At 37.9% G+C, this 13,172-nt stretch overlaps 1 protein-coding gene across 1 annotated transcript in view; it reads left to right on the top strand.

Annotated features, from left to right (window-relative positions):
- The window catches only part of PCOLCE2 (procollagen C-endopeptidase enhancer 2), a 70,671-nt gene that overhangs the window by 45,519 nt on the left and 11,980 nt on the right, over nt 1-13,172 (top strand). Inside the window, exons 4-5 of the mRNA XM_516795.8 lie at nt 652-776; nt 4,804-4,940. Of these exons, the coding sequence (XP_516795.2) occupies nt 652-776; nt 4,804-4,940 (262 nt within the window). The remainder of the gene's footprint in view (nt 1-651; nt 777-4,803; nt 4,941-13,172) is intronic.

The raw sequence follows: 13,172 nt of genomic DNA, 5'->3' as shown, positions 1-13,172 counted from the left end.
CAGGTACATATGCAACTTATGAGTACAGATGCCTGAAATGATATTTGTCACCTATTAATTTTGATGAGTTTTTGGTGGCTAAAACTGGGGACTTGGGGGTATATTTTTGCTTTCTTCCTTGTGCCTTTCTGTATTGCTGAAAATTTATAAATATTATTTTTACAAACAAAATTTATTCTTAAAACATATATATATTATATACATATTATATATATATCATGGGAAGTTTTCTAGTAATGAGAGCTGTCTATATCAACTAATTCAAATTTTGTCCCTGGGTGTTTACTAAATACCAGTGCCTTGAGGAGCCTTAACATCTCTATGATTTTTTGAGCCTGCAAGCTTTCTGAGTGAGTGCATATTCAAATGTTTTGTCTTCCTTGTCTAAGGAAAAAAAAAAGAAAAGAGGCCCTGAGTCCACTTCTCCCCTCTCTCGTGTTGATATGCTATGTCAGGTAACAAAGATCATTCATTGTGTGTGTTGGGGGGTTATGTATGTAACCATATGTTTAAGAGAAAATGTAAGCGCTTCTGCTGTTGCCTTTATTTACTGTACTCTCACCAAAGATCCCACATTCCTAATCTCCACATGGTTGTATTGCTGTAACCTACATAAACTTGTGGGCTTTTTTCCTTGTTTAATACTTGAAGGGGATCAGTATTGTGGAGGACTCCTTGACAGACCTTCCGGCTCTTTTAAAACCCCCAACTGGCCAGACCGGGATTACCCTGCAGGAGTCACTTGTGTGTGGCACATTGTAGCCCCGAAGAATCAGGTGAGATTCCCTGGAAGTGTGAAGAAAGCATGCATGTGTGAATTGCCCAGTGTGGGGGGCCCACCAACTCTCAAGAGCCTCCTGTTGTGGGGGCTATTCGAGAGCTAAGGGATACAAGAAGAGGAAGGCTCCTGGACACAGGTATTTCTTCATGCGAAGACCCCAGATTTTTTTTTTTTTTTTTTTTTTTTGAGACAGAGTTTCGCTCTTGTCGCCCTGTCTGGAGTGCAATGGTGCGATCTCAGCTCACCGCAACCTCCACCTCCTGGGTTCAAGCGATTCTCCTGCCTCAGCCTCACGAGTAGCTGAGATTACAGGCATGCGCCACCACGCCCGGCTAATTTTGTATTTTTTTAGTAGAGACAGAGTTTCTCCATGTTGGTCAGGCTGGTCTCAAACTCCCGACCTCAGGAGATCCGTCTGCCTTAGCCTCCCAAAATGCTGGGATTACAGATGTGAGCCACCGTGCCCGGCCTAGCCTTTGCATTTTTTTGAGTTGCAAATTCATGGATTTAATTTCCTGCTATATAATGACAATTTTCAAAACAGTTTTAAAAATACAAATGGTAAGCAAATCCCACATAGGATTGTTTAACCCTGCAGTGGATGTTATAAGCAGCAGCGACTAACTGTGGGAGGATAAAAATCCCCAGGTCCATGGACATTTCAGGTTACCATTTTCTCCCATCACAAACCCATCATGTCCTGATAATAGTTATTCTAGTGACTAAATAAAAAAGTGTGGATGCTTTGCCTCAACAAAGCCAACAAAAGCAAGCCACATTATCTCTTCAAAGAACAAGCTGGTCTGCTTTAGGGTGTTTTTGGTTGTCATTTAAAATAAAATATGTGCAGGTTCCCCACAAAAAGCTTTATTCATTGTTCTGAAATAATCAACAGAGAAGGTCGACTTTTCCAGTATTTATTAATTTGTGGTTACATATACAACTTTTTACCCTTTCTGGGAACCAGTTTCACATATTAATTGCAGGAAAGAACTTAGCATAGAAACACATGAAATCTACTTTGTGGACCTTTAAAGATAACTTTATAAAAATTATTACTATTAGAAACACTATAGACTTTAACCCAAACACTATGAGGTAAACATTATGATACTGTTTTTAAAAAAACTTTTCTAAATTAACCTTTCATATAGCTTGAACAGATACCATTTGTCATGTATTTCTTTTTTTATAGAAAATTATTTAAGCTAATATACCATGCAAGTTAGTGACTTGAACATATACACATATATACAGACATAAACAGTGATCATAATTCCAAAACTTGGTTTTATTTTTAAGAAGAAATATATGGCCATTTATTTAATAATGGAAGATTTTATAAGTCTGTTGAATGTTTTATAAAATAATTTTAAAAATTGTGTTTCTGAAACATTTAAACCATTATGTAATTCTTGAAATTATATTGATCATTTTCTCTGTGACATTTGTAAATATATTTGACCAAATAATTCCAACTTAATTATACTTGCAGATTACAGTTAAGCATCTCTTTTCCATTGTTCTTCCCTTTGATCATTTAAATGTTAAGTTTGATTTTTATTTGATTTTAATGTGATTTTTGGCTTCAGTCAATTGAGTTCTTAATCACTGTGTTTGAAATCACTGGCAGTTTCTCAAAGGAGAAAAATATAATGGGAAAATTAAGTCTTAAATAGTTTCTATGCAAGGGAATTATTGTATTGAAGGAATTTTATTGGAATTTTCTTCTATTAAAGAATTACCTTACCTTCATTTGTTACCACAGTTCTTTTCCTTTATCTTCTTCTTTACTTTTTTTAATCTTCTCTGCAAAAGTTTTTGTGACTAATTTCTTTTTTTTTTTTTTTTTTGAGACGGAGTCTTGCTCTGTCACCTAGGCTGGAGTGCAGTGGTGCGATTTCGGCTCACTGCAACTTCCACCTCCCGGGTTCGGTCCATTCTCCTGCCTCAGCCTCCTGAGTAGTTGGGACTACAGGAACCTGCCACCATGCCCGGCTAATTTTTTGTATTTTTAGTGGAGACGGGGTTTCACCGTGTTGGCCAGAATGGTCTCGATCTCCTGACCTCATGATCTGCCTGCCTCGGCCTCCCAAAGTGCTGGGATTACAGGCGTGAGCCACCACGCCCAGCCTTTGTGACTAATTTCTAAGTAGAAAAAGTTCGCCAATTTTTTTAATAACCTGGAAAGCATTTTATTAGTAAGTGGTGAGAAGTCACTGGACCCAAAGAGGAAATATTTTAATACACTTTAAAGCCGTGTTAAGTATGAATAAGCATTATTCACCTATCACTGGCACTGACTTTTTAAAAGGTAGTTCAGTCCGAAGATGTGTGGAAATTATGGTCAAAGCCAAAATTACCTTTGTGTCCATCTGTGATGCTGTTGCTATTATCATCTTCACCTGGATTACTGTGTTTGAGTCTTCTCTAGCTAATAGGAATTAATGTCCTTTATCTTCCCTGAAGTAGCAAGGAGGGTTCTTGCCCACTTGCTGCTCAGCAAGATTGGGTACCAGCTGTCATAGGTAATAATAAATCCAGTGAGATTTCCTTTGATTCACATGTTGGAAATGTTCTTTTAAGCATTTGCTTGTATGGGGAATGATTGATTGCCTATTTAATCAAAATTTCCTATTCACGTGAATAATTTAGGACACTATTATTGGTACTAGTGCAAAAAATTGAGAAATACTAAAAACCTAACACTGACTTTGTAGATCAGTGCTTCTATGCAACCTCTTCAAAAATAACCACACCCTGATTAGGCCGTGCACGGTATCACACATTTCAAACATACTTCAAGAAGACACTGCCATCAATTCCACTTCCCTGAATAACTGGTCCTGAAAATTTGACTTCTTTACATCTGATAGAAATGTCAGTCTCCTTCCCCCAAAAGGGGAACAACTCTATCCACTCAGCTCACCCTCCTACACATATATTCACACACACTACTACTCCCTGACATACAGTAGTATAAGGAGCATCTTAGATAATACTTTTTATTTCTATTAGCTTCTATTAAGGTATGTAGCCCCTTTTCCCACTATAACACACATCCAGTTATCCAATTACAATCTTGTTTTTCTCTTTCTTTTTCTTTTTCTCTGCAGCTTTATTGAGGTATAGTTGACAAGTGAAAATTATATTTATATGTGCAACATATATATTTATCATGTGCAACATTATATTTTGATATATGTATACATTGTGAAATGATTACCACAATCAAAGTAATTAACATATCCACCTCACATAGTTATTATTTTGTTTGTGTGTGGAAGGTGGTGTTAACATTTAGGATTTACTCTCGGCTGGGCATGGTGGCTCATGCCTGTAATCCCAGCACTTTGGGAGGCCAAGGCAGGTGGATTACTTGAGGTCAGGAGTTTGAGAGCAGACTGGCCAACATGGTGAAATCCCGTCTGTACTAAAAATACAAAAATTAGCTGAGTGTGGTGGTGGGCACCTGAAACTCCAGCTACTCAGGAGGCTGAGGCAGGATAATTGCTTGAACCCGGGAGGCAGAGGTTGCGGTGAGCTGACATTGCACCACTGCACTCCAGCCTGGGCAACAAGAGTGAAACTCTGTCTCAAAAAAAAAAAAAAAATTTACTCTCAGCAATTTTGAAGTTTATTATATGTTATTATTAACTATAGTTACCATGCTGTACAATAGATCTCCAAAACCAATTATAGTCTTAAAGTAGGTTGCTAGTGTTACATAATGTTTCCATACTTTTGTAGCTGTAAGTGAACAGAGTTCTTAAGTTGAATATCCTAACTAGAGTTGATCTGAGTTTGAGATGATCTTTTGGAAAGATTACAATTAAAAGCAAAAGAATACCACAGTTTTTTTTTAACTAAATAAGAAATATGCAACAAAAAGCACTTAATGCATACTTTTTTTACAAAGGAAAATCATAGTATCCTCCAAATCTGGGGAGAGGAAGAATTCCATTTGAGGTTATTCAACAATGCTATTAATATTTGACACTTCTATTGTGCTTTCTCTAAAGCTTATAGAATTAAAGTTTGAGAAGTTTGATGTGGAGCGAGATAACTACTGCCGATATGATTATGTGGCTGTGTTTAATGGCAGGGAAGTCAATGATGCTAGAAGAATTGGAAAGTATTGTGGTGATAGTCCACCCGCGTAAGTAGCACCTATTTATGTCTTTAATAGTTTTATGGCTCTAAACTTGTTTCTTGTTCAGTTTCCCAATCACATTTGTTTTCTGGAAGATTTTGTGTTGTTGTTGTTTTGTTAAATTATTGGGTCCTCTATTAGTTCTCGCACTGCTATAAAGAAATACCTGAGACTGGGTAATTTATTTAAAAAAAGAGGTTTAATTGGCTCAGGGTTCTGCATGTTGTACAGGAAGCATGAGGCTTCTGCTTCTGGGGAGGCCTCAGGAAATGTAGAATCATGGTGGAAAGGAAAGAGGGAGCACACACATCACATGGCCAGAGTAGAAGCAAGGTCGGGGGGAGGTGCCACATGCTTTTAAATGACCAGAGAGCAGAGAGCTCACTGTCGCCAAGGTGGGTGGTGTTAAACCATGAGAAACCGCCCTGATGATCCAGTCATCTCCCACCACGCTTCTCCTCAACATTGGGGATTATATTACATTTGGGCAGGGACACAGATCCAAACCACTACAAGTCCCATAACCATGGAGTCAGCACCACCAAAAAAGAATAGCCAACCCAGGCCCTGAGGCAACATTAACAGGAGTGTCAACAGCCAAACAGAAACAAGTAGAGCTGGTGATACCCCAGGGTCAGATGCAGAGCCAGGTACCTGGATACATCACTGCCCTGTAAGAATGAGATCAAGCATCAGAGTGGAATGGGAAAATTCTGAAAACAAAACAAAACAAAAACAACCAGGGGGCTTAATACTGGGGATCCAGACAAGGAGACCCAGAAGTTTACGACAAACCCAAATGATTTTACCTTATCAGAGATCTGTCCTGGACTGTTTGAGGCCTTATGCCTCCCCCTCACATTGCTATCCAAATTTTTGCTAAGTGGACCTTGAAGGCACCATGTATTTATTCAACAAACATTTATTGAGCCAAGAGTTCTGCCACTTAATAACTGTGTGACATTGAGCAAGTTACTTAACTCTGCTGCAATATATAACTGTATTTCTGGTGTAATTATGTAACTGTATTTATATAACTGCAATATATAACTATTTCTGGTGTAATTCTGGTGCAATATATAACTGTATTTTAGTGCAAGATATTTCATAACTTCACTTACAATATTAGTAAAAGCAACAGCTGAAATTACTGCAGCTTGCCTTCAAGTCACCATTATGCCAATTTAAATACCCTTTTCTACTCTGTTGCTTAAACGTAATTAGATTATATGCATCACTTGATTTTATATGCATTATTATTATTTTTCATTGATATATTTGAGTTAAAGGAGGATATTTTCTATTTCATTTACATTTACATTGATAATATTAAGAATGTTTTAATACATACAAGATAGTAGTTATAATTTAAGCATAACCATACCCAAATTTGGTTTACAGATGAATATATTGGAGAAGGGCCTATTTCTAAGTTCCTAGATAATTCTTTTCCCATTGCTGCTGTAACAAATTGCCACACGTGCAGCGACTTAAAACAGCACAAATGTATTCTCTTACAGTGCTGGAAGCCAGAAGTCTGAAGTCAGTTTCACTGGACTGAAGTCAAGGTGTCGGCAGGGCTGTTTCCTTCTGAAAGCTCTGAAAGGGAATCTGTTTCCTTGGCTTTTCCCACTTCTAGAGTCTGCCTGCATGCCTTGGCTTGTAGCCCTCTTCCTTCATCGGCAAAGTGTGTCACTTCAGTCGCTGCTTCTGTCTCCTCTTCTTAGTCAAATCTCCCTCTTATAAGGACACTTGTGGTTACATTTAGGGCCTACCTAGGTAATAAAGGACACCCTCCCCTTCTGAAGAGTCTTACTCACATCTGCAAAGCCCCTTTGCCTTATAAAGAAACATATTTACAGGGTCCAGGGATGAGGATGTGGACATTGTTAGGGACTACACACCCTATTGAAAGCCAACACATTCATCTATGTCTTCCTTTGCACCTCCTCCTTTTTTCCCTTGAAACTTTCCTCCATTTCTTAACCCTCCTCTTTTTCTTCATGTTTATCCTCTACCTCCCTTTTTATTCCTTCCCCATAGCCTATAAACCTAGGTTCTCCCAAATTAAAAAAAAAAGTTTTAAACTCTAGTGACTCTGTCCTGCTCTAACTTTTCTTCCATGTCTCTCCTCTTCATGTCCAAATACCTTTAAAAAGTAATTTCAAGGTTCATTTTCTAGCAATATGCAAGATAAGATATCCTTAAAAACTTTATAGAATAAACACTAAACAACATTCCTAAAGATTAAGAAAAAATTTTGAAAGCATCGCTGAGTTGTCAAAAAATAAGAGAAGTCATCAGAGGTCAAAAGTAGTAAGAAGCCCAAAGCCAGAGAGAGAAGCACATGCTGAAGGTGGCAGCTCCCCCGGGGGCATGTGCCAGTTCCTGGAAGCCTAGCACTTCGTTCTAACAGACTGTGCTTGCAGACAAGAGACAAAGCTCAGGGTCCAGGCCAGGGGGGTTTGGAGCAAAGACCACAGCATGTATAGAAAAGGGACCCAGAGAAGCTGACACCAATATAAGTAAGCTAACTTTGTCCCTTCCCTAAGGGAGATAGTAAGGAAAACTGGCTGGTTTTGCCTTGGCTTTTGGTGAAGGAAAGGATAGTCTCCGATGAGAATTTCTAACCAAAAACCAGCCAACATTTGGGGTTAGAATTTACACTACCTGACTGTCCCCAAAAAAACAGGTCAAGAATTTAGTTTAAAGCTTCCAAGTTGATAATGCCTGCAGGAGCTGACAGATGGAAACACAAATCTCTGGAAGAATGCATCTGAACTTATAAAGTTTCAAGGAACGTAAGCTCCCAATCAAAAAATCACAAAACTGAAAGGAAAGCCAAGATAAGCAGAGTCAGTAGAAACAAACAGTATAATCAGACCCACAGAGGTTATATATCTTAAAATTATTAGATACAGAATGTAAAATCAGTATGCTTAAAGAAATTCATTCAATAGCCTACAAAGTGCAGGCCATTGAAAGTATGACTAAGCAACAAGAATCTTTCAGAAATGATCAAACAGATTTAACAAGGAACCAAATAGAATTCCCAGAACACAGACATAATAATTTAAAACAAGAAACTTAGTACCTATAGCTGTCAAATAGCTGATAAGACAGTTACAGAAAGAATTAGGGAATTGAGAAATATAAGTCTTGAATGAATTCAGACTAGAGATTCTGAAGGAAATCTGATAATATTATTTACCAGCAGACCCTCACTGCATCCTCATGTACTGGACGCAGAAAGATAATGATCACAGAATAAAGGACTGACATGCAAGAGGAAGCATTCCAAAGAACAGTTGAGCATAGGGTGAAGATATTAACTTTATAATATGCTAAAGAAAATGTTGATGTTAAATTTGGAATGACCTCTGAGAAAAGTAGAAATATAGTTTTTAACTTGCAAAACAGTGGAAGGAAACATGAAGTGACAAAAAAATTCAGTGCAAAAGAAAGTAAGAAAAGAAAAAATGAGAAATATTTTCAAAAGCATGACAAAACAGGTGTGATGGCTTAAGCCTATAATCCCAGCACTCTGAGAGCCTGAGGTTGGAGGATCAGTTGAGCCCAGGAATTTGACACCAGCGTGGGCAACATGGTAAGATACCATCTGTAAAATTTTTTTAAAAAAATTAACTGGGAATGGTGGCATGCACCTGTAGTCCCAGCTACTCAGGAGGCTGAGGCGGAGGATCACTTGAGCCCAGGAGATCGATGCCACACTGAGCTATAATCGTGCCACTGCACTCCAGCCTGGGTGACAGAGCAAGACCCTGTCTCAAAAGACAAACAAAAAGCACAAGATAAGATGGTAGAAATGTATCTACCATCTAGATATATATAGGTATATTTATAAATATAACTGTAATCAATATAAATACAAATGGACCAAATAATTAATAGAAAACAGTGTTATACTAAATAACAAAATCCAGTTATATGTTGTTTACAAGACACATCCCCCCAAAATAAAGAGAGTTTGAAAATAAAAGGATATAAAAATGATTAGAAGCAAACACTAATTGAAGGAAAATTGGCATAGCTTCATTGATATTAGGAAAAAATCAATTTTAGGCAGAAAGCATTACCAGAAATAGTTGCTATATAAATGATAAACGATGCAATTTATCAGGCAGATGTAATAATTGTAAAATTGTAAACTTGTAAACTTGTACATAAGATTATATGAAGCAAAAAAATTAAAAAATTAAGAAAGGCAGATCTACAAAGTTCATTATTGTAGTAGAGATTTTTAACACATCTCTTTCAATAATTAACAGATTAACTAACTGTTAATGAGAGAAAGATGGGAAATTAGGAGGTAGAAGATTTGAAAAACAATGAACAGGCTTGGTCTAATAGACAAATAGAGAACACTACATCCAGCAACTGGAGAAACTCTATTTTTTTCAAGCAAAAATGGACACAGGAGAAAGAAAAAGCCATATTTGCCAAATGATCACTAAAGAAATTTAATCAGTAATTAAAGGTTTTCCTGTCAAGGAAGGAAAAGTTCTGACAGATATTTGAGGTACAGACATTTCTAATACTGCACAGAATCTTCCAGAGAAAAATAGGGATTGCTCCACAACTAATTTTATAAAGCTAGTATGAACCTGACACAAAAACAAGGTAAGGACAGTACAAGAAAATAATATTAGAGACCAATCTCATTTATCAGTATGATAAAAAAGAAACCCTGAAACAAAAAACTTGGCAAGCCAAATTTAGCAATGTATAAAAAAATATTCTATGACCAGGAATCCAAAGTTGGTTTGAATTTAGAAACTTTATTAATTTAACCTTATACCTCACCAGATTAAAGTGTGACTTGTGGACTTATGTTATTTAATGGAAAAATCATTTTATTCACGAATGTCTTTTCTTAGATAGTTTGAACTTAAAAGTTTATATTTTGAAAAAAATTTATTTTAAAAGCAATAAAAATACTGCTCAGGAATAAGTATAAAAATGTGCTTAATAGGGAAAATTATAAAACCTTGCTAAAATATATTTTAAAAGAGCTAAATAAATGGAGCTATATGCAATGCTCATAAATAGGAAGACTCAATATCATTTAAAAATATTAAAACTGGTTTTCCATTAAGCCTAGCAGTCTAATTCTAAAATGTGCATGGGATTACAAGGGGATAGGAAGAAGGGGGCAAAAGTAAGACAGTTCTGAAGGAGAAGAACCTGGCAGGAAGACTTGCTTTACCATGTATGGAACCTTATCAGAAAGCTGTTGTAATTAAGACAGTGTGGTTTTAAAAGAGTGATGGGTAGATGGCTAATTAAACAACAAGAAGAGGCCAGAAACATATCCACATGTATCTGCAGATTGGGCCTGTCACAGAGAACCATCAGTCAGCAGGAAAAGGATGGCCTCATTGAAAAATGGGGCCTAGACTATTTTTATTCACATGGAAAAATGAAATTATATTCATAGCTAATATCACACAAAAAAATCAATGACAGATGGATTAGAAACTTAAATGAGAAACTTAGATGAGAATTTCTGTTCATCAGAATATACCCTGAAAGAGAGGGAAAAGAAAAGCCACAAATGGAAACATATTTATAACATATATTTGACAAAGGCCTAGGTTCCAGAACGTATTAAGAAATCCTAAAAATTAACAAGGAAAAGATAACCACCCAGTAGGAAAAAAAAGGGGATAAAAGACATGAAAAGGCATTCCCAAAAGAAGAAAGCTGCATAGTGAATAAACCTTTGAAAGGTGTGTGAATTGGTACGACCACTTTTGCACCGCAAGACATACACAAGAATGTTCTCAGCAATATGGTTTGTAATGAGGGTGGGAGAGAGTAAATAGCCCAATGTTTATCAACAAGAGAATTCTTAAATTGTGTTATAGTGCACACTATAAAGCAATGAAAACAGTGGATGAATCTCATAGTTATAATGTTGAGGGTTAAAAAAAAAAAAAGGCTGAGCGTGGTGGCTCATGCCTGTAATCCCAGCACTTTGGGAGCCCAAGGCAGGTGGATCATTTGAGTTCAGGAGTTCGAGACCAGCCTGGACAACGTGGTAAAATCCTATCTCTAAAAATACAAAACAATTAATGTCGCCTGGTAGTGCATGTCTGCCTGTAATCCCCGCTACTTGGGAGGCTGAGGTGGGAGGTTCCCTTGAACCCAGAAGATGGAAGTTGCAGTGAGCCAAGACCATGCCACTGCACTCCAGCCTGGGCGACAGAGTGAGACCTTGTCTCAAAAACACAAAACAAAACAAAAAAAGAAAAGAAAAATGCACACCGTACTCTTTCATTTATGACGTTTAAAAACATGTAGACCTATACAATATATCGCATAGTGATGCATATGTGTGTGATAAACCTATAGCTAAAAACAAGAAAATGATAAGCACAAAATTCAGGGTAGTGGCTGCCTCCATGAGGGTGGAGGAGGGGCAGCCCCGGCGGTGGCTATTGAGCATCACTCATTTACCAGGGGTTTGACTGGAAGAGCTTGGCTGCCAGCTCACCGACTAACACTTTTATCCAGAGGAATAATTTTCATAGTCAGAATACTTCTGGGTTAGAGAAGTGCAGAAAATGAGAAAACCTGTTTGGGGAGCTTTTCCCTGTTAAAAAATGAACAGGAGGAGCACTGGGGATAGGTAGACAGCACCCCGTCATACTTGGTTTGATTCAGTGTAAATCAATGCCATTGAATTCTGTTCAGAAACATTGATTCCTCCCCGGCTATGTGCTGGGCACCTGGAATACAAAGATAAATTAAAACTGCAAAGAAAAGTACTGGGAGGGAACAGAATAAGGCAGATAAGTAAATTGGCTAATGAATGTCCTGGGTGGGTTTCTGAGTTCTTTGGCCCAGTCTGGACAAGTGATCAGGGAAAGCTTTTGAAAGCAGATTGTGCCTCTCGAAGATGAGTCTTGAAGGAAGAGTTGGAGTTAGAGACAGCAGGGAGGACAAGCTCATCCCAAGCAGAGGTAACTCCATTAATAAAGATACACAGGAGAGATGTGTGTTATTTCTGCAGCCAAAACCTTGAGTTGGGGCCTCTATACAGATGAGGCAGGAGGGTTGAGTTGGCTTCCGTGTGCTGCAGAGATGGTAACGCTCAACTGAATTTAGGCCAGGCGTGACAGGACCAGAGGCTCTAGAACCCCCGTCCTAGAGAAGGTGAGCAGGGAGCCTAGTTCAGAGACTGTTGCAATGGTCCAGGTAAAGTTGAGGAGGTGGAGAAGGGTGGTAGAAATGAAGAGGAGGGTGTGGATCAAGAAATACTTAGGAGGCAAAAATGGCAGGACGTGGTGTTTGGTTGGCTGTAGTGACTGAAGCACAGGAAGACTATGGAATGATAACTAGAGACAGCTAACAGTAACTGGCTCTATACCACATGAAACAGCATCTCAGTCCGTTCTTGGGATTTGCCAATGCAGAGTGGATCTAAGTGAAATTTCCTCTTGTCTGCCTAGTGATTTATAACAATTTGCAGATGTAACATGGCCCCCAGTACATTTGTGGCACTGTGATTCTGTCACATTTATCCTAAAGCTCAGTTGCAGCAGAACAAAAATATGTCTTTGTTCCTAAAATACTCTTCCTTGAGAAAATTCAGTTTCCAGTATACTACCCCCAAGGTTAATTCATAGAAAAGGCAGTGAATGATCATATAATTATAACATCATGTCTAGAAGGCTGACCTGATTGAGTCTTTCCTTTCCTTTGCTGCTTATAAGTGCTTTTTTTGTAATTTTATCATTTAAACAAAATTAACATGTTTTATTTGTAATTGTAGGTTAGAATTGCGTGTAGTGCATTGTTTTTATTTATTTAATGGGAGTGTTTTTCAAAAGCATGATAGAATATTTTCGTGAAAGGCTCGAATCTCAGAAGCGTTATTTAAATAACCTCATCACTTTTGTGGCTGGAAGTGTCTTAGTCCATTTTGTGTTGCCTATAACAGAATACCTGAAACTGAGTAATTTATAAAGAAAAAGAATTTCTTATAGTTACGGAGGCTGAAAAGTTCAAGGTCAAGGGACCACATCTGGGGAGAGCCTTCTTGCTGGTGGGGACTCTCTGCAAAGTCCCCACACAGCACAGGGCATCACATGGCAAGGGGGGCAGAGCATGCTAACTCAGGTCTCTCGTCTTATAAAGCCGTCAGTCCCACTCCCGTGATTACCCATTAATCCATTAACCCACTTATCCATTAATCTGTGAATGGGTGAATCC

The sequence above is a fragment of the Pan troglodytes genome, chromosome 2 (genome assembly GCF_028858775.2).
Source record: "Pan troglodytes isolate AG18354 chromosome 2, NHGRI_mPanTro3-v2.0_pri, whole genome shotgun sequence".
Taxonomy (NCBI): Eukaryota; Metazoa; Chordata; class Mammalia; order Primates; family Hominidae; genus Pan; species Pan troglodytes.
The sequence above is the reverse complement of the archived record's forward strand: the minus strand, read 5'-3'. Positions and strand labels throughout refer to the sequence as shown.